General features: G+C 53.7%; 1 protein-coding gene across 1 annotated transcript in view; it reads left to right on the top strand.

Moving 5' to 3' along the window:
• Positions 1–22,120, top strand: part of LOC129654283 (calmodulin-binding transcription activator 1) — a 663,943-nt gene that overhangs the window by 591,187 nt on the left and 50,636 nt on the right. Inside the window, exon 9 of the mRNA XM_055583785.1 lies at positions 4,037–4,171. Coding sequence (XP_055439760.1) covers positions 4,037–4,171 — 135 coding nt within the window. The remainder of the gene's footprint in view (positions 1–4,036; positions 4,172–22,120) is intronic.

Below are 22,120 nucleotides of genomic sequence, written 5' to 3'. Positions count from 1 at the left end.
GACAGCCCCATTCTGGAGTCCTTGGAGTCAGTCACTTCAGTTCAGTCGCTCAGTCGTGTCCAAATCCTTGCGACCCCATGGACTGCAGCACACCAGGCTTCCCTGTCCATCACCAACTTCTGGAGCTTGCTCAAACTCATGTCCATGATGCCATCCAACCATCTCATCCTCTGTCATCCCCTTCTCCTCCCACCTTCAATCTATCCCAGCATCAGGGTCTTTTCCAGTGAGTCAGTTCTTCCCATCAGGTGGCCAAAGTATTGGAACTTCAGTTTCAACATCTGTCCTTCCAATGAATATTCAAGACTGATCTTCTTTAGGATTGACTGGTTTGATCTCCTTGCAGGCCAAGGGACTCTCAAGAGTCTTCTCCAACACCACAGTTCAAAGGCATCAATTCTTTGGCGCTTTCTCCTGGTGTCCTTGGAGGCACCAAAGGCAAAATGAAGTTCAAAATGAGATGAGCAGGGCTTCCCTCAGTGGTAAAGAATCTGCCTGCCAATGCAGGAGACTTGGTTCAATCCCTGATCCTGGAAGATTCCACATGCCAAGGAGCAAATAAGCCCATGCACCACAACTACTGAGCCTGTGCTCTTGGGCCCAGGAGCCACAACCACTGAAGCTGGAACTACTGAAACCCTTAGAGCCCGTGGTCTGCAATAAGAGAAGTCGCCACAATGAGAAGCCCACCCATCGCAAGGAAGAGCAGCCCCCTCTCACCACAACTAGAAAAAGCCCACGCAGTAATGAAGACCCAGCACAGCCAAAAAACAAACGAAACAAAAAACCGTGTTCCCCCTGCATATCTTCTCTCCTCCCATCATTTGGGGAAAAAAAAAAAAAAGATGAGCGAGTGCACTGTGTTTTCTAAGCAATTCATTCAACATACATGTATTGAGAGACTATAACAGTCCAGGCACTGACCTTGACCCTGGACATAAAGAGATCAGAACAGACCAGCTTCCATCTCTCCTGGAACTTACGTTCTATTGTAGAAGACAAAAAAAAAGGAAACAAAGACATAACCAGGGTAAACTGGAGAAAATGATACCAGGACACTAGAAGATGGTAATGCAGTAAGGGAGGTTCCTTTGGATAGACTGATGAGGGAAGGCCTCCCGTAGGCTGGGACAGTAGGCTGGGACAGTAGGCTGGAACCTGAATGATGAGATGCTCCCAGTCCTGAAGAGTAGGAGAAAAGCCTCCAGACTGTGGGCAAAGGAGGTGCAAAGGCCCTGAGGCAGGAACAGGTTGGGTAAGTTGGAGAAATACAAAGGTAGGAGACAGCTAGGGTAGAGAAGATGGCAGGGTCCAAATCATGTCCCACCTTCTGAGTCATAAGAAGGAGTCTGATTTGGTTTTATCTGCAATGGAAGCCACTCGTTTTAAGTGGGGAGAAGGCAATGGCACCCCACTCCAGTACTCTTGCCTGGAAAATCCCATGGAGAGAGGAGCCTGGTAGGCTGCAGTCCATGGGGTCGCAAACAGTCGGACACGACTGAGCGACTTCACTTTCACTTTTCACTTTTCATGCATTGGAGAAGGAAATGGCAACCCACTCCAGTGTTCTTGCCTGGAGAATCCCAGGGACGGGGGAGCCTGGTGGGCTGCCGTCTATGGGGTCACACAGAGTCGGACACGACTGAAGTGACTTAGCAGCAGTAGCAGCAGCAGCCTGACCAAAATTATGTCTTTGAAAGATGATTCTGGGTGGGGACTTCCTTGGCAGTCTAATGGTTAAGAATCCACCTTGAAATCCAGGGGACGTGGGTTCAAGCCCTGGTCGGGGAACTAAGATCCCACCTGCCGTAGGGCAACTAAGCCTGCGTGCCGCAACTACTGAGCCTGTGAGCCACAATCAGAGAGTCCACATGCTGCAACAAAAGATCCCCCATGACGCAACGCAGACCCACGTGCCACAACTGAGACCCACCACCGCCAAACAGAGAACAAAAAAACCTTTTTTAAAAAATTAAAGATTATTCTGGGTGTGTGGAAGAATGGATTGTAGGAGGATAGAAAGAAGCAGAGAAAGCAGCAGAGGGGTAATCCTTCCCAACTTAAGGAGGAAGGATCTCCCGGGGAACACACTCCCACCTGTGTCCTGTGGGGCCTCCCAAGTGTGGCCCCCTGACACCATCCCAGCAGGGACAGGTAGGTCTCAGGTGTTCTGAGGTTGCCCTCAGCAGGAGGCTAATGCAGGAGTCCAGGCATCTGGGAAGGAAGAAGTGATGGCAGCCTGGGCTGGCATGGTGGCTGTTAAGATGGAGAGAAGTCAATGGACCCAGGACCCACTAATGGACTGAATGCAGGGGAAGGAAAGAGACTCCAGGAAATACCCTGAGTGATGGGCCTGTGTGTGTGGGACCGCTGGGCTGAGACCCAGGAGACGGTGACAGGTGCTCTCTGTTGCATCTCTCTGGGGACAGACGGGGCACCTTTGGATCTGCCACCATTCCAGCATCACTGCAGGCTGTGCATGTGCCAGGAGATGGTGGAAGATGAGCAGCGGCGGGGGAGGACCTTCCGGCTGGAACATCTGGTGCAGGGAATCCTTGAACTCCCCAGGGCCAGCAAGGCGTGTTCAGACGAGCAGAGCTGGGCAGGCTCAGATGGACGCACGCTGATGTCCTGCCCTCCTGTTGGTAAGCCAGGCAAATCACCAGGGAAGGCGAGTGACCACAAGCTCGGAGGTCTTCCCCGGGGATGTAGTTGGAGCCTGGACTTGGCTGGGCCTCCCTGCCCAGAGAGGCACGGCAGGAGGTCCTGCAGGACACCGGCCCCCCCACCCACCCACCCACCACAGAGCCAGCTTGTGACCTGGATCTGAGGAGCCACACCAGGGCAGAAAGCACAGGGGGACAATAAGCCTGCGGGTCATCCTGGGGCAATGACTTCCTGAAGACCCACTCTGGGAACGATGATGTAACACCTCTACCTGAAATGGAGAGACATCACAAGTGGATGAGTTGGTTTTCCCACGGGAAGTGAGCCTACACCACCCGTCCTCCCAGAGAAGCCAGAGCTTTCCTCTGCCCCCAGGAGCAGCTGACTTGGATAGCTTCCTCCAGGCTAAGCTTCGGAAAACCAAGAGCCCAAACAGTAACACGATCCCTGGGTGCGTCCTCCCTGGAAACCTGTCCTGGGGAGGCCCCAATCGCTGGTTCCAGACAAGCAGGGCAGAGAGCACAGAACCCTGCTGTCTCCCGGTGGGGGTAGGGGGACGAGGCCTGGTGGGGCAGAGCAGCCCGCACAGCCCCCCACCCGGTCCCCAAGACTTCAACAGCAGCCTCTTCCCCAGAAACAAAGCCGGTCTCTGCCCAAGGCCGGGAGACAGTGAGAACATCCCATGCGTTACTCAACCAGAAGTTTTCATTGGGCCCTGTGCTGGAGTCAGAACAGCTGCTGAGGCCCATAAGGGCCTGTCTTTCCAAAGTTTGCTGTCCAGGCATTGAGAGGGAGGCACAAGCTTCCTGCCAGCCCCCAGCCCAGCCCCCACTGGACTCAGAGTAACAGGCACAGACGAAGCCCTTGCCTCCATCAGGGAGGCAGAACTTCTGAAAATACAACGCAGGCCATGCTAAGTGAGTCAGGACTTGCTTGCAGGAAAGGACGAAACAGAAATAAGCACAAAGGAAATGCTGGACATGAACCCAACCTCACCCCCCAGGATGGACTGGAGGGGGAGGACTCAGTCAGGCATGCTGTGGAGTGGAGGACCGTTCACTCATTCATTCAACAAATCTATACAGAGCGCCCAGTCCCTGTCCTCCCAACAGGGCAGAGGGGCAAACAGGCAGTGACAAACTAGAGTGATCAGGGGCAATGGCTGAGTCCAGCCCCCAGAGAAGCCTTCTAGTAGAAGCAGCACTGCATTTTGGCCTCGAGGAATGAGCAGGCCCAGGCAGGGCTAATCCATGAGGAGCAGAGGGAAGAGGCTCCTCCAGGCCCTGGGGTGGTACACAAGGTTGGGGGCGGGGAGAGGTCCACGCCCCCCCACAACCCCCGCCCTGACTGGTCTTTCGTTTGCTTTCAGCCCACGACACTGGTCTTGTGACCCTACAAGTTGCCTTCAACAACCAGATCATCTCCAACTCGGTGGTGTTTGAGTACAAAGCTCGGGCCCTGCCCACACTCCCGTCCTCCCAGCACGACTGGCTGTCACTGGACGGTAAGAAGGGCGTTCGGGTCACCTTACCAAGCCCCAAGGCAGAGGGACACCCAGGAACCCTGTGCACAAGGTGTGGGAAAGGAGGAAGCACCCAGGTGTCCTGACTTCTGCTCAGGGCCCAAGTCTCACCTGGTGAGACTCACCTTAATCTCGGCCTTTCCCTGGGACACAGTGAGTCTGTGAGCTTGGGCCCAGGGCCTGCCAGGGGATCTGGCAGCCAGACAAACCCCCAAGTTGCTAAGCCTCTCTCGACAGCCCCGGAGCAGCCAGGTCGAAGCATCCTCTACCACCCCATCCCACCCACCCAGGGCAGTTCCTGGAAGCAGAGGGGCTCCTGGAGGCCATTACCAAGCCCTGAGCCTCTCAGAGGCGAGGCCGGGGGAAGGCAGCCCACGATGGGCTTCTTTCTGATTCCAAGGCTGGACTTCAGGGCTGTGTGTCCAGTGCTTCTGCCTTTTAGAGACCATAAGCCAAACCTTCTTATGGAAACTCTTCCCCACCCATCACTCCTGCCTCTAAGCTATTTTTACTTAGGCTTCTGCCCTATATGGGCTTCCCAGGTGGCACAGTGGTAAAGAACCCGCCTGCCAACGCAGGAGACACAGGTTCAATCCCTGGGTCTGGAAGATATTCTGGAGTAGGAAAGGGCAACTCATTCCAGTATTCTTGCCTGAAAAATTCCATGGACAGAGGAGCCTGGTGGGCTACAGTCCATGGGGCTGGAAAAGAGTTTGACACGACTGAGCAACTGAGCACGCACTGTCCTGTACAGCATCTGACACAAGCCCAGGATCACCATCAGGACTGAGGGTGGAGGGCCAGGGAACCCCCGGCGGCTCCAAGGGAGGAGGCTGGATGTGATGGCTGAGGCTGCTTCTCTAAGAGCAGCTGCCCTGCTCCGCAGGAGTGTCGGGGTGTTGGGGAGGAGGGTGCTAAGGTCAGAGACTGCCCTTCCATGCCTGGACATGCCCAAGGGAAGCTCCGAAATTGGCTGGAGGGCTGAGTTGATGGTCTGCTCTGGACAGAGACGGAATGGAAAGGATGACTGAACCTGCCATTTGTATCAGGGCAGCTGCAGAGATGCCCGTCTGTGGGATCCCTTGCTGGAGACCATGCCAACCCAAGGTGTTAGGTCTCGGCTAAGCTCACCCAGGGCCCTCTGTAGGGTCAGTTCCTTAAGCTCCCCTTTCCCATCCACAGCAGCCCTTTGCCTTCTCCCCTCTCAGACCTCCCCTTGCTGCTGGCCGCTGGAGGATCTCTGGGCATGGTTACATGCCTTGGCAGCCTTCCTGAGCCACCCAGGGTGTAAACCTCAGCCTCATCGCAGCCCTGGCCCCAGAAGGGACAGGGTGCCTGGCAGCCGTCCCAGCCACTGAACCCTCTGAGCTGTTCCCGGAGGTGGCTTTGGGTCAGCAGGCATCTGCGCCTGGCAGTGGCTGCCTGGGAGCACCAGGCTGGCCTTGGCAGTCACCCTGGCCAAGGCTGCAGCCAGCCGGATGACCCGCAGGATGTAACAGAGAAGGGCAGAGTGACCAGGGGCTCCCGTTCAGGAAATCCGGTTTCAGTTTTGCAGAACAAATGGGAAAGGGAACAGGGAAGTCTGCAGAGCCCTGGCTCTCCCTCAGTGACCAGGTCACCTCTCCAGGGTGACTGAAGGATGCTGGGACCAGTCAGTGTGGGACCTGCATGGGAGATGGAGCACTTCGAGAACCAAGTCCAGCCAAGCAGAGCCTCACCTGGAAGCACAGGAAATATCAGCTGCCCCACCCCCCACCTCCGGCCTCCCGGCGGGGGGAGGGGAGACAGAGAGCCAGCTATCCAGGAGGGTGCCTGCAGGAGAAGACGCTATGACAGGAACCATGCGGAAGGGAAGCCACCTTAACTGCTCCATGAGAAGCACACCCCTGAGTCCTTGGCCAAGCTGAACACTGCTCCTCAGCAGCCCCCTCTGCAGGGACTTGGAGCTCTGACCTCCCTAGGCCTCCGGTTGAAATAAACATCCCCCAGCCCCTGGCAGAATACACAGGAGAGATGACAGGAGGTGGGGTGGGGAGAAGGCAGGACCACCCCCAGACAGAGAGTAGATGGGGGCCTGGAAGGACCCCTTGGTTCTCCTTCCTTTTAGGCTTGACCAGGCATCCTTTCAATAGTGGGAGGCGAAAGGGGTCCAGAGCACAGGAACCATGAGACCTCCCACCCTGCCAGGGTAGAGGAATAAAACGTCCTTCTAGTCCTCCGCCCCCTTCAATGAATACAAGTGATTTAGCCACCCGCATTTATCCAGCCTGATAAATAATACCGAGGGCGGGGGGGTCGGGGGGCAGCCACAGCGCCGGGGACATAATCCTCTCAGTGCAGAGAGGACGGCTGGGACAGCCCAGAGGGTGGGGGTCCCCAGGGCTCTGGCCAACCCTATGACCCGGCAGTGGAGAAGTGTGTCGCAGAAGATGCCGCAGCGGCCAGGCTGTCTGAAGCCTTCCTCTCGGCTCCCCTCCCCTCGGGTTCCGCAGCTCCTCGGCTCAGTCCCTCCCGCCCCCACGGTTACCGGGCAAATTCGCAGTTAAAGCCGCGGGGACGTGCGGGCGCGCGCGCTGCGGCGAGAGGGAGGGGCGGCGGCGGAACGGGAGGGGGTGCGGGGACAGCAGCGCCTGGCAAACTGGGGCGCGGCTGCGTGTACACACAGTCGCACACACACGCATGCACACACGCACTCTTGCACCCCCGGCGCAGCTGCAATGCAGTGGCCCTGCGCGAAGCGGCGGGCAAGCTGCGCCCGCGCCCGCCCCGCGGACTGCGGCACCGCTAGGCCCTCGCCCGCTGCGGGGAGAGAGCGGGGACGCGCGGCCAGGGATGCGCGCTCCCGTGCCGGCGGCCGCCTCTGGATGCGCGAGTTTCTGGTCCCAGCCCCCGCCCCGCGTCTGTTGCCCCGCTCGCGATCCTGGGGGCGCTCTTTGCCCCTCCCCCATCCCAGAGAGGGAGAGTTGTTTGGGAAGAGAATTTCTGCTTTCGTTTGTTTAAAATATAGATTGGCTTGCCAAACTAAAGACTGGGTGGGGGACGCTGACACGGAATCCACGCGCTTAGCGGCCGCAGCTGGGGCGCAGCCTTTGTCTGGGCAGCCAGAGCTGGTGGGAGGCGATCGTCCCCGCAGGGGGTCATCTGCGCAGGGGCTCCGCGTCCCCCAAAGCTCAGCAGGACACAACCATCCAAGCGGAGACGGCGCGTGGAAACGCGGGAGGGGGAGAACCGGGAAGAACCTCAGTCACCGGCATCTACCCGCTTCAAGCCGACTTTGGGGAGCGCAGCCCCTGGGGTCGCGGGCGCTGCATCGCTTCCTCCAGACCTAGGGGCCTCCTCCGCCCCCCCCCCCCTCCCCGTCCCTCACTGGGAGCTCTAGGGGGGGGCACAGGCCTTGTGTGCCTGCCCCCACCCCCACCCCCACCCCCTGCCTAGCACAGGCTGGCAGATTGCGGGCCACAGTTCCTATCTGTCTTAGGGATGATTGCGTGAATGAATGAAGTGTCACGGGAAACATCAGGAGAGCTGCATCCAGCCCGGTGTTCAGGAAGGTTTCCCGGAGGAAGTGTCTCTTCCGCTGAGATCTCCAGCTTGAGCAGGCTGCAGCCAGGCTAAGGAAGGGGAAAGAGCCTCCCCTGCGGGGAGGGAGCAGCAAGGGTCCCAGGAGGTGCAACAGTCACTTCCCTTACTCAAGGCGCTCAGGGAGCTACCAGTTTCACCATTTCTTCTCCCAGACGTTCAGATTCAGAGCAAATTTCCACAGGTTGCTTGCACCAGGATCCCAGGGTGGTCTGGGGGGGCCACCCATGACTTTGGGGAGCAATGGGGCCTCTTCCAGGCTAGAGGCAGTCAAGCAGCCAGTTTACCCTGGAGACCATTTCTGGAAGGCCTCTGGGAAGTGTCACTCCTGGTCACCTCTGGTCCTGTGGAGACTGCCAGGGCTCTGCTGAGTGTGGGGAGGAGATGCTGTGTGTTTAGATGGCATGGGCTGGGCCTGTCTTTGCAAAAAGCATAAACCCAGGTGGTTTGATCCTGCAGCTTTAGAACCGAGGGGATGGGGCTCACATCTGGCCAAGGGCCCTGGGACACCTTTAAGTAACCCTGTCCCTGGAAGAGGTGAGTGGAAGTTTGGGGTGCCTGGTTCTCTCCTCTGCAACCAGCTGATGCTCCCCAAGGCCCTGGCCTGGGCCCCTCTCCAAACCCTACTAAGCAGCTTATTCTTAGACTCTATTTTCAGTTGTCTCTGGGTGGCTGAGCCTCCTGCCAGGGTGAGAGGATTGAAGGGAGTCACGGATGCAGCTTTCTTGGGTTCAGCCGGCCAGCCATCTGGGCAGGCCTCCTGCTGACCTTCAGTAGGGGAAGGACCTTGTCATCTGAGGCAGAGTGGTGAGGCAGAGTAGCTCTCATTTCATCACCTAGGGGCCTGCTTCGGGGGCAGGGCGGACACCCTGGCAATTGTGGTCCAGGTCACCAGGCCCAGAGTAGAGTACCCAGTAAGCCAGGCTCTGGGGCAGCCGGGCTCCGGATTAGAAGTGTGGAAGATGGGAGCCTTGCCCTCCGGTAAGGAGGTGGAGAGAAGAAAAAGAAGGATTTGGTCTCCCTGTTTGGTCTTCTGTGACCAAACCTTCACTGCTATTAGAAGATGTGTAGCTGGGATGGTCCCCAGCTCTGTCCACCTCCCCTCACCTCCCAGCCGCCTGTCCCTGGCCTGTGGCCATGCTCCTGCCAGCCTCTCCCCTGCCGGCTGGTTTCCAATAGCAGCCTCCACCCACCAGGAGTGGGAGACCACACACTGAGCCTGAGGTCAGAGGCGCAGCCCAGTGGCAACAGGAGGGGCCATTCCAACTGTGAGACTGGCCCCAGGAAGCTTCTGGATGCTTCCTGCCCCCATGGGGACACCCCAGGGCTCTCTGATATGTGTACCTTGCTGGCTCCTCCTGGCCTGGCTCCCTCCCTCCTGCAGGTTCCCCAGCCCACCTCCCAGCCACCCTCCTCTGGGCCTATTGTGTGACAAACCCTCAACCAGGGAGAACATGCACAGAGCTATCAGAAAACGCATCACTTCTACCAGATGATGGGGGGCAGGGGAGGAGCACGGGGTAAGTAATCTAGTTGTAACTAATTTGAAAGGCCACTGTTTTTACTAAATCAAAGATTTGTTTCATGGAGTAGAATACAAAATTCAGGAGAGTCTTTCAGGTCAGACATAGAGCATTTGTGAATGGTCTTGACTTTGGAGAGTGCCTGAATTACAGGCTGAGTTAGTGCCCAAGGCGGGGTCCATGCCCTCCTCCTCTGGGAGCACTCTGCACCAACTTCGCAGGCTTGGACACAGGGGTCTGCTCAGTAAGTAAGAAGAAGCACTGCCTAGAATCTTCTGGCATTCACCTACACTGGGGTCTGGGGTGTGCCAACGTGGATTAGCTCTTGGGTCTCTGGGTATTTCTTTGCACAGCAGAGACCTAAGAGATAAGATGGCAGTGGCAGAAAGAAGCTGATGTGAGCCAGTCTTACATTTGGATCTTGAAGCTGAGTGGCCAGAAGGACCTCTGGTCTGAGCTGCAGCTGCCCAGCCAGGGCCTCGCTCCCTCCTCCTCCTCAGTTTTCTGTTCTCTGTGGGGTCCATGCCATTACAGACTGGGGTGGGTGTCCGTCCTTAGCCCTTCTTAGGCAGAAACCAAGGGGCCTGGTGCTCAGATGCCCCCAGGGGATGTGATCTCCTGCGGTTTACGGCCGGGCCCCACTGAATGGATCTGTGTGGAGCTCTCCATGTAGCAGGGATGGGTCACCTTGGGGCTGGGCCTCAGCCGCCTCGCTGCAGCAGTGACGAATGGTGCCCTGCAGAGAACCGGCAAGCCCGGCATCTGCAGAGGCCAGGGAGGCAGTCTCTGCATCCTTGTCCTGGCTGTTGGGCAGGAAACAGAGTAAAACCCACGGGTGAAGCCCTGGAGCTCGGGCAGACGTGGTCACTCTCACAGGGTCAGCTTCCCAGCCATCTGGGGGAGGGGGTGGCAAGGCATAGGTGGCTCATCCTGAGGCCTGAAGGTGGGAAGCTCGACCCCTGATGGCCATCATCAACCAACTTATCCTTGACCATTGCATGAGGTTCTCATTGATACCATAACAAATGGCCACAGACTTGGGGACTTAAAACATAAACATAGTCTCTTGAATTCTAGAGGCTGGAAGTTCAAAATCAAGGTGTCAGCAGGGCCACACTCCCTGAAGGCTGTAAGGGAGAATCCTTCTTACCTCTTCTAGCTTCTGGTGACCACCAGTGATCCTTGGTGCTCTTTGGCTGGTAGCAACATAACTCTAATCACTGCCTCCATCATCCGATGGCATCTTCTTTCTCTGTATCTGTGTCTCTATTTTCTCCTTTTACAAGGACACCCATTTTTGGATTAGGGCCCCACCAAATCCAATGAAGCTGTTTTAACTAGTTGGATCTGTTATTAACTAATTTGCTATTGTTTAGTCGCTAAGTCATGTCTGAGACTCTTTGCGACCCCATGGACTGCAGCCCACCAGGCTCTGTCCATGGGATTTCCCAGGCAAGAATACTGGAGTGGGTTGCCATTTCCTTCTCCAAGGGATCTTCCTGACCCAAGGATCAAACCCGCATCTCCTGCATTGGCAGGGAGATTCTCTACCACTGAGCTACCTGGGAAGCCCACCACCACCTTGACTCAGCCCCAAATATTCTTGCACATCCTAATCAGGCTTCTGGCCTCTCATCTTGCCTCCTTCCACGAAGGTCGTTCCTTCTTGCATCACCAGGCACTGCTTGGACTCCAGGGGCCCTTTCTTTTCCTGGAGTTTACATTCAAAGGAGGGAGAAAAATAACAGACACACACAGAGGAAATGTCAGAGTACTTACAATGGGTGGCCACCTGGTAGAGGGTGGCCAGGGTGGCAGCTTGAGGTTAGGAGCCAGCAGAGGCCCCTCCAGGAAGATGCTGCGACAGGAAGGAGCCAACTAGGCTGAGGTCCTGGGAAGGACATCCCAGGTAGAGGGAACCACAGGAACAAAGTCACCTGGTGAGTTGGGGGTGTTGAGGGGGGTGTGGTGGTGAACAGAGTTAAGGGGAGGTGCAGCAGAATGAGAAGGGACCAGGCCTGGGAGAGGGGTGGCCATCAACCAAGGCAGGGAGCTGGGACTTCATCCTGAGGACAGTGGGGGAGGGGGGTTATAAGGAGGTGAGGGAACACGCTCAGTTCTGTTTCAGGATCCCTGCTGCCCCCAGCTGCTGTCTGGAGCATGAATTGTGACTCCACCTGCAGAGAATCCACCCCAGATGCTCTGCATCTATGCAGGCAAGGGATGAGGGTGGCTCCAGGGAGGCTGGATGATAAGTCACAGGAAACACAGTTTGGAGATGTTTTGAGGGTAGAGCCAAGGGCCCTGCTGATGATTTGAACATGGAGGATGAGGAGAAGGATGTGTGTTGCCTAGATTTGGAGCTTAAACAACGGGGGTTGGGGACTCAGGGAGTCACTTCCTGAGCTGGAGGAGTTTGCAGAAGCAGTGAAGTGGGAGAGAGGGGACTCTCGAGTGGGTTTTGGTCACATTATGTTTGACAGGCTGTTAAAGTCACCAGGCAACTCATTGGGTTTGAAAGTCTTCAGGCCAGGGAAGGGTCCAGAATGGAGATAAACTTGAGATGTCATCAGCTGAGCAACGGAGTTTAAAATCATGGGTCTGGGTGCAGGCAGTGAAAGTCGCTCAGTCGTGTTCGACTCTTTGCAACCCCATGGGCTATACAGTCCATGGAATTCTCCAGCCAGAATACTGGAGTGGGTAGCCTTTCCCTTCTCCAGGGGATCTTCCCAACCCAGGGATCGAACCCAGGTCTCCCACATTGCTGGCAGATTCTTTACCAGCTGAGCCACAAGGGAAGCCTGGGTCTGGGGTGCAGTTGGCCATGAAGGAGGGTGGATAAAGGACAGGAGAGGGCATAGGGCCAAACAGGGGCACCCCCAGTATTTTTTTTTTTTTTTTGCTGCAAGGCATTTGGGATCTAGTTCCCTAACCAGAGATCGAACCCATTCCCCTGTATTGGAAATGCAGACTCTTAACCACTGGACCTCCAAGGAAGTTGGATGTCAAGTGGAAAAGCTGCTGGCAAACGGGTGAGAAGAAGCACCCAGCAAGGCAGGAGGAAAACAGGGAAGACATGACCACAGGGAGACCAAGAGAAGAGGGTGTTTCGAGAAAAGAGAAGTGGTAGCCTGTCAATGCCAGGAGTAGGGGAGCAGGGCATTCCAGGCTGAGCAAACCACATACAGAAAGACCCCAAGGCAGGAGGGAGCTCCTTGAGTTTACAGAACCCAGACAAGTGGCTGAAAACTCCCAGAGACTGTCTCTGAGCTCGGAGCCCTGGCCTACCCCAGGCTGGGACAGGACAGGAAAGACCTGGCCCAGGAGACCTTGTGCCCCCACCCCTCCTGCTGCAGGAGAAAAGACCCCGGATCCTGCCTTTCCTGTTGTGCCCTCTGGTGTTGGCCCAGCAAACCAGCACACAGGTCTGTGGTCCCTGGGATGTCTTCCGGACTCAGGGAGGCATGCACACCTGCTCGAGTCCCAGGGACTGACTCCCTCCCAGTCACTCTCCACTGGGGTGTGGGAATGGAGGCAAATCCCAAGGCAGGAACAGAATGAGACTCACCCCCAACTGGCGTGTGGATGTCAGACTCGGTGGAGACGCCTCTCTGCCCCGACCACTTGTGGCTGGAATGCAGGAATCCTGTAGGTGAGCCCGATGGCTGACCCACAGGCCTGCTCAGGCAGCAACACCCTTGCTCCTAAATCCATTACAACAGACTCCTGTTATCAAACCACATCATTTGGACATGGGTCAGCTCTGCTCCAGGGGGCCTAAACTCAAAGAAAGACCTCTTGGCAAAGCTGGGATCCCAGAAAGACCAGCAGGCCTACGGATTGGCCAATTCAGGCCAGAGTTTTGCGAGCTTCCTTCACCTTTTCTGGGATCCGGCTCCCAGAATGAACCTCCCTGGGAAAGACTAGAGGTGCTGATCTGCTGACTCAGCAGTAGGAACCATGGTCCTGAGATGGGGAGGCCCAGGACAGCATTTGTCAGCAAAGAGAAGGGGCTGGGGGTGGAGTGGTTGCTGGCGCGGCCTCTGGGAAGTAGCCAGGTCCTGGAGTCCAGGAGCTGAGTGAGATGAGACCCCAGACTCCCCCATGAGCCTTCCAGCTCCTCGCAGGACTGAAAAGGCAAAATGGCCTCTGGCTGGGACCCTGCGTAAGGCCTCTCCTTTTAAAAACTCCTAAAAATACACGTTTCTGATCCCTTCCAAGCAGCTCAGTGACAGACCTTGTCTCCTGCCACTGTGAAAACAGGACTTTCAGAATAGTCTGACAGGCTGGAGACCAGCTTTCTCCATTGCCAACATGCTCCACTCGTGAACTCAAAGTCCTTTGTTTGAGGGAAAAAAGGGACAGGCAGGCATGTGTCAGATGTTCCATATTTAATAACAGAAGAGATTTATAAAAATCCATGGCAGAGTGGACATGAGACACTTCAAGAGACAGAATTTGAAAGAAGCAGCTATCACGTCCTCTGACTTCCTCATCTTTGTGGAAGGAATCTGGGCCCCCAGAAGAGCAGTGATTGGCCACAAATCACTGTTGAATCAGGACAGATGTCCTCTAGATCAGCGTGCCTGGCTTCCCCAACCCACTTCCCGTTCTACATCCCACAGCCAGACTCACAGACTCCAGGAGCTGTGATACAGGGCAGGTGAGAAACCAACTGGCTGGGGCCCCAGGCCAGTTCTGACACCGGCAGGTGGAAAGGGCTCCCGAGTGTCCTTTCTCGTGTCTGGGTCTGAGATGGTTCCTGACCCTATTTGGTGGCACTGCTGATGTCTTGTGTCACGTCAGAGGCACCAAAGCTGCATCCCTGGGTTTTGAGACGTGAAGGAGAGCTGACAGACCTCTGAGCCACGTGATTGTCTCTTTCTGCAAACCTGCCTCTTGGCACAGAGCTGTCCAGCCAGGGGTTACGGTAGCTGACATCCATGTGCCACCAACTGCCAGGCCCTATCCATGAAGCGTTTACATGTGCTAACTCACTCAGACTTCCCAACGACCTATGAAGCTTCCTTGGAGAAGGCAATGGCAACCCACTCCAGTATTCTTGCCTGGAAAATCCCACGGACAGAGGAACCTGGCAGGCTACTGTCCATTGGGTCACAAACAGACGGACATAACTTGGCCACTAAACAACAAAACAACAAAGTCCCCATTGTATAGACGAGGACCCTGAGACATGCAGTGAGCAGGTGATGCAGAAAGAATCATACACAGGTGGTCTGACCCCATCCATCTGCTCTCTCTCTCTCTTTTTTTTCCCTCTGATCAACCCTCCTTTTATTTTTTATTTTTTTAACTTTATTTTGTATTGGAGTAGAGCCGGTTAAGGGGCTTCCCAGGTGGCACTAGTTGGTAAAGAACTCGCCTGCCAATGTAGGAGACATAAGAGACCTGGGTTCCATCCCTGGGTCGGGAAGATCCCCTGGAGAAGGAAATGGCAACCCACTCTAGTATTCTTGCATGGAGAATCCCATGGACAGAGGAGCCTGGCGGGCTACAGTGCACAGGGTCGCAGACTTGGACATGACTGAAGCAACTTAGCACACACTCAGTCGATTAATAATGTTGTGATGGTTTCCGGTACACAACAAAAGCAAAGGGCCTCAGCCATACAGATCCATGTATCCATTCTCCCCAAACTCCCCTCCATCCAGACTGCCACGTAGCATTGAGCAGAGTTCCCTGTGCCGTACAGTAGATCCTTGTTTGTTATCTGTTTTAAATATAGCAGTGCATACATATGGCTCTCAACCCACCCATCTGCTCTTGACCTCATCACAGTGGGAGTCTTCCTCTGGCCTCTTCTCCCTGCTGTAATCGTGCTGCATCTGCCAGAGGCCTGCAAAGCTAGAAACATCCTTTGTTCCTGCTTCTTTCTTCCCCACAATCCCCTCTCTACCAAGCCAAGAAGTTTGTAAGTGAACACCTTTAAAACCCACAGGGCTTCCTCCTCCCATTTTCCATTGCTTTGCCATTTTTATACTGCAGGCCTTTAGCGTCACATCCCTAGGGCTGGAGCCTCCCCATCAGGAGGGCTCCATTCTTGCTGCCACTTTCTCCAGCACCACCCCCATCCATGCTGCACCTCACTGCTGTGTTCAGAAAAGATTGACAGGCGCCTGCTGTGTGCCAGGCTCGGTGCAAGGTGCTGTCCCCTGGGAGGGGAAGACCTGAAAACTGGTGACCATAGCCCAGTGCCACATGATGAGTTAGAAAGGGAGGCAGGGCTGCCAGCAGCACCTGTGGGGAGGGGCGTGGCCATCTGGGAAGGTCAGGGGCAATCCCGACTGTGCAGTCTAACCCCAAGACCCTTCCTAAGCTGACGTCAGCCTATCTTTCTTGCCTTATCCTCAGCTCTCCCACCTCTCCCCCGCAGAAGGCTCTCCCCTCCTCTCTACCAAAATACCCAGACCTCCCCAAACTCTGTACTGTTTCTCCCCTCTGGGCATGTTTCTTCACACATGCTCTTCCCTCTGGCCCCTCACCCTGTGGTCACTTTAAAGAACTCTGGCGCTATTGAAAATTTCTATTCTAAGGCCTGTCTGCTCTGAAGGCTGACTTCCCCTCCCCTTGTCCCCCTCCCCCCAACTCAGGACACCTTCTTTTTATTTGGCTTTCCCACTACCATTTGTAAATTCCTCCCCTAGCAATTCTTTCTTTGTTATCATTTATTCACTAACTGGTGCTGGAACCCCGCACTGGGTGCCAGATACTGGGCCAGGTCTGGAATCGGAACAACAGAATGGATGGACAAGAGCAGATGAGGTCCCTGTGAGGAAAAAAGAACTGACCACCAAGCCTGTGCACAAGCAAGTCTGTGGGGAATTTGTGATGGAGGGTTAGGAGGAGATGTGTGTGGGTGGGGGGACTTCTTGAAGAAGTCACCCCTGATCTGAGATCTGAGGGAGGAGCAGAAGCTAACTCCATGAAGAGGGAGGGAAAACTCAGGGAACAGACAGCCTGTGGTGGGAAGGAGCTTTGTAGGAAGCATGTGATGGCTTGGGAGGTGGAGAGGGAGTGGGGATCAGATCAGACAGGTTAGAGGGACCCCCAGGTACCAGCCAGGATGAGAAATAATGGCTTTATCCCCAAGAAGAGGAAAGCCATGGAGGGTTGGAGGGGCAGAGACATGGCCAAGTTTGCATTTCGAAAAGTGCTATTGGCTGTTGGATGGAGAACAGATTGAAGGAGGGTCAGAGCAAGCAAGGGTAGACCAGTGAATCCTCCAGGTTTGAGATGATGCTGGACTTGGTGGTTCTGGAAAGAAGGGGGCAGTCAAGAGAGATTCATGAGGTAGCATCAGTAGGACTTATAGATTGGTTAGGTAAGGGGCCTCCATGTCATTCACCCTGGAGGAAGACCTGTCACGAGTTGGGCTGAGTTTGCAGGGAGAAGTCAATAGCAAGTCAGTGGACTTAAGATCCAGAGCTCAGAGAAGCATGTGGGCAGGGGATGTCTGTGACATGTCTGCATGAAGGTAGCATGGAAAGAAGTGGGTCAAGGGGTGGGAATCAAATTGACAAAGGGGAGAATCTAGCTGAGTCCCTAGGCCAAGGACTTTTATCTTAATTATAAGCTTGCCCCAAGAGGCCATGAACACAGTACCTGCTCAATAAGTATTTCTTCAAGGGATAGATGGATGGATGGATGGGTAAATGGATGGATGGGTGAATGGATGGATGGGTGAATGGATAGATGGATGGATGGGCAGGTGGATGGATAGATTGATGGATAGATGGGTGGGTGGACATCCAGTGGTGTTTTTGTAACCGTCATCCTCATTGCTGACTGACTCCAGCTTTAGGCTGCATGGCCCCTGATGTCAAAAGCAGTTGGGGCAGGTGTCCACAACTGACCAGGCACCACCAACCCCTTTCAGGTCTCTCCATCACTGGACAAGCTTCAGGAAAAAAACCTAAGACAAGAATGCAGATTCTTGACCTTTATTAAATGTGTCCTTGAGGCTGCCTTCAGAGCTTTTATGGGGCCACTTAGTGAGAACAGAGAATTCACCGCTCAGCTCCCTGGAGTTGGAAAAGAGAAAAAGTAAATTTCCTCCCTGAGCTACTCAGACCCATCTCTCCTCTGGACCTCAGAGAGACTGGGGACTTCCCAACAGGTCCCTGGCAAATCATCGCGTGGTGTGTCAGAGTCCTGGGGTCTGGAGGAGGGTCTCATCTGACCCCCTGTGACTTCCTCATTGTCTGACTCAGCCCCACCTTAGCCTTGTCAGTGAATGAATGAATGAATGAAGGGGTTGGTAGGTGGGTAGCAGAGTTGGGGGCCATGAAAACCTGGCTATCCACACTCATTCCCATGGAATTCAGCGCACCAAAATGCTCTGGTATGACAATGACAGCCATTCCAGCGAGGCCACATGCCAACAGCTTCATGTTCATGTACAAGCTCCTGTTGAGATCTCACAATACCCACCTCCTCTGGCACTTATGGCCCCACTTTCTTAGGTAAGCACCTCATCCCTCAACCAGGTCATAAACCACATTGGAAGAAGCAGTTTTGGCAGAAGGCAACCTGTACACCTGCCCATTGTCACTCGTACCTGCTGAGTCCCAGCCATCTGAGGGGCACTCTCCTGGATTCAGGGCTTTATGGGTCAACTGGGCATGCCCCTGCCTCCGGGAGGGCATGGCCCAGGACATGAGGCAAGCCAGATGGGACAGTAGGTGTGATGAGCAACCTGTAGGGGCAGGTTCTAAGTATTAGGTGAGCATGTACGAGGGCCTGGGAGTCCTTCTGTGTTCCATCAGGAAGAGACAGCACTTGACAGGGGCTGACCATGAAAATGATGTTTGTTCATAGAAATGCTCTTCATAGGTAGAAAGAATGTGTGAAGAGTTGGTCAGCTCACAATCCATGCTTGATTTTAATCTTTGACAGGACTCATAGAGCCCGTGAAAGCTGTTATACTCACAAGCCCACCCCCCTCCCCAGGTCAGTAGGTGTCCAATACGATATTGGGGAAGATCAAGGAAATAGCTCCAGAAAGAATGAAGAAGCTGGGCCAAAGCGGAAACGACACTCAGTTGTGGGTGTGTCTGGTGGTGAAAGTAAAGTCTGATGCTCTAAAGAACAATATTGCATAGGAACCAGGGATGTTATGTCCATGAATCAAGGTAAACTGGAAGTGGTCAACAGGAGATGGCAAAAGTGAACACTGACGTTTTAGGAATCAGTGAACTTAAATGGACTGGAATGGATGAATTTAATTCTACTACTGTGGGCAAGAATCCCTTAGAAGAAATGGAGTAGCCCTCATAGTCAACAAAAGAATCCAAAATGCAAAGAATCCAAAATACTTGGGTACAATCTCAAAAACAACAGAATGATCTCAATTTGTTTCCAAGGCAAACCATTCAATATCACAGTAATCCAAGTCTATGCCGCAACCATTGATGCCGAAGAAGCTGAAGTTCTACTCATAGTTACAGTTAATTCCATCAAGAGGACCCACATGGAAACGAGCCAAGGGAAGAGGTGTGCAGGGCAGGGTCCAAGAGGGCACCAAACATCCAGCTTCCCCTGTCTGCTCCCATGGAGTCATGGCCAGCATTAATGTCCCTGGATCAATGTATGACACTGCTGATGGAGAATCACCAATCAGGGAAGCTCCCCTGAGTCTTGGTTTCCAGAGTTTTTAACTGGGGCTCCATCACATAGTATTGGAGCTCCATTACAAAGCTCCAATACTTTGGCCACTGATGCAAAAAAGATCACTGGGAAATACCCTGATGCTGGGAAAGATTGAAGGCAGGAGGAAAAGGGGGCAACAGAGGATGAGATGGTTGGATGGCATCATCAGCTCAATGGACATGAGTTTGAGCAAACTGTGGGAGACGGTGAAGGACAGGGAAACTGGGTGTGCTGCAGGCTATGGGGTTGCAAAGAGTTGGACACGACTGAGTGACTGAACAACAGTTACATACGTGTGAGCAGCTGCCCATGTGGCTGATCTCAGCTTGAGTCTCCAGTCTCTCCTGAGTTGGCTGATACCATGTGACTGAAAGCTTTTACCCTAAATCACATAGTTGATCCTTCTAGACTGGCCAGCCCCAACCCCACAACTAACCAGTATAACTAGCTCTTACCTTAAATCATATTATAGGACTATCCAGTGACTCAGGCAAACTAAGCCACTCCCAGCCGGTGTGGCATTCCAAGGGCATGGAGCTCACCTCCCAGAAGGCAAGGACAAAAGCCAGTCTTCTCTTCAGTCAAGGTTAAAATCTCTACTGTGCAGAACTGCACCTCCCCTCCTCTGCCCCTACCTGGTTCTTGCCTGTCTCTCTTGCTCCTCACCCCAGCAGACCAATTCATTTCTGCTGTTCTTGTTGAGAGAAGAAATGCTATGTGTCTGACATGGTTTTTGCTGTTGTTGTTGCTGTTGTTTTTAAAGTGTCGCCCATACGCAGATCTTGTGTAGCATTCAGCAAGTCTTTCGGGCCAAAGAACACATTTTATTATGAAAAATGGTTCAGTCAACTACTTTGTCTTCTGCAGAGAATACTGTGCAAAGCTCAAGATTTCCTGGGCAGGGATGTGAAATTCACTAGATTGCAGATCCATCCACTTAAATGTGAAATCAAATGAGAAATTTTAAGAGCCTTTGACAGCTAAGGTTATTATTCTGACATATTATCTCAATTACCTCTTTAAATTGCTCACCTGTGCCATGGCCCGTGATGCTCTGTAAATGAACCTTCATCCTGTCTCCATTCTGCAGACAGCACCCCCCGCTCCAGCAGTGTTCTCTCCTCACTAAAGTGTTCTCCTGGTGGCTCCATTTGCTGCTAAAGGGTTATGAGTGGCTCCATTTGGAGCTGCTGCCCACTCAGCTCCCTCCCCTACGCTCTCCCCATCTCCTTCTCCTGCGCTGGGGGCTGGGAGCCTGGAGGAAGTCCCCTCACCAGTGCCCCCTCCTTCGACAGTGCTCCTTTCCCTCCCCCAACACTGATAGAAATGGATCTAACCTTACAAATGGATCTGACCACCCGGGTGTAAACAGGAATCTCAGAGCTGGGGTGGGGGCCTGAGCAAAGAGCATCCCTGCTCAATAATTCACCTTTAAGAGAAAAGGAAGACATGGATGCAGCGTTCAGCCATCCTCTATGATGTTAACAATTCAGTGTGATTCTAAGACATAAAAAATGCATCAATGCTCTAATTTTATAAGCTTGATGATGTTTATTATGACATCAGAAGGCCTGGCCTGGGCCCCTGGGGAATAAACTAAAGCCAGGGACACTCTGAGCAGGGCCTTCCAAGAAGTGGTGTAGACATGCCCTCATGAAGTTGGGCCTGGCGCATTCAAAGTCCCCCATGCCCTGGAACTTGGAGATGGCTGGTGCATTTATCACGAGGCTTTCCTGGTGGCTCAGATGGTCAAGAATCTGCCTGCAATGTAGGAGACCTGGATTCAGTCTCTGGGTTAGGAAGGTCCCCTGGAGAAAGAAATGGCTGCCCACTCCAGTATTCTTACTGGGAGAATTCCATGGACTGAGGAGCCTGGCAGGCCAGTCCATAGGGTTGCAAAGAGTCAGACACAACTGAACGACTAACACTTTCACTTCATTTTTTTGGAAAAGTAGCAGGAAAATAGAAAACTTAGAGCAGAGAGCAGTCATGCAGCAGGACATGTGAACCTCCAGGTCCCCTGACTACGCTCACAGACATCATTTCTTCCCCAGCATCCTCAGGTTTGATTCCCAGTAAGAAGGTGAAGAGGGGCTCATTTTATATCTGCTGAAAGGCCCTGACGTTAAGTTACTTGAAAGTGAGTTAAAGCGTGGAGGATCCTTGGGTGGGGCTGCATTTCTCAGGAAAGCATCCCAGGGGGTTTCACTTTGATGCGGATGGTACTTCTCAGGCCCACCAGGCAGCAGGGCCAAACCAGGGGCTGCTGACTCGGCATCAATGGTCCAGAAGCTGGTGAGCTGCAGGCCTGCGTGGGGCCACGGCTGCACCGTGAGGGACCAACCAGGGTGTCAAAGAGAGACCAGCCTGGGGGATGGGGGTGGGGGCGCACACACGTGTGTGTAACACATCTGTGCTTTTCCTTGGCCGCTGTTTTTGTTTTTCTCAGTAGCAGCGTTTAGCACCTAAGGTGTCTAAAACTTCCTGAGCTCAGTGTCAGCTCCCCTTCTCAGAGATGGCTGTAGCTTAAAATGCACCCGCCTCTCATTGTGCTTTCCCTTTTGATTTGACAAGCCTCCGCTAGTGACCTTGGTAATGATCTGTTATTTGTAAGAAGCTGCTGGTCCTCTAAATGGGGGGCTTCCCAACTCCTGTTACCACTGATGCCGAAGTTTCAGGGTTTGGTCACAGCAGTTGTCAGGATGGTGATTTCAAAGTGGTCTTCAGTGTAGACACCTGGTCTTTTGACTCTGTTGTCACCTTCAAGAGAATATGCTCATTTCTCTTTAATCAGATTACCAAATTTTAAAAAATGAATAGTATCTTGTTCATAAAAAAAAAGTACAGCAAAGCAGTTTTAATAAATGTACTTTGAGTGTGCCTTTTGGGTAAAAACTCCTATTCTTCTTTTAAAAAATATTTATTATTTGGCTGTGTTGGGTCTTAGTTGTGACACACAGGATCTTTGTTGTGTTACACAGGATCTTTCATTGCAGGACAGGTTTAGTTGCCCTAAGGAATGTGGGATCTTACTTCCCTGACCAGGGATCGAACCTGTGTCCCCTGCACTGCAAGGCAGACTGTTAATTAATCACTGGCCCACCAGGGAAGTCCTGACATACCTATTCTTCATTTTGACTCCACTGGGCAGTAGGGTGCA

Source organism: Bubalus kerabau, chromosome 5 (assembly GCF_029407905.1).
Source record: "Bubalus kerabau isolate K-KA32 ecotype Philippines breed swamp buffalo chromosome 5, PCC_UOA_SB_1v2, whole genome shotgun sequence".
NCBI classification, from domain to species: domain Eukaryota; kingdom Metazoa; phylum Chordata; class Mammalia; order Artiodactyla; family Bovidae; genus Bubalus; species Bubalus kerabau.
This window is presented reverse-complemented; position numbering and strand designations above follow the sequence as displayed.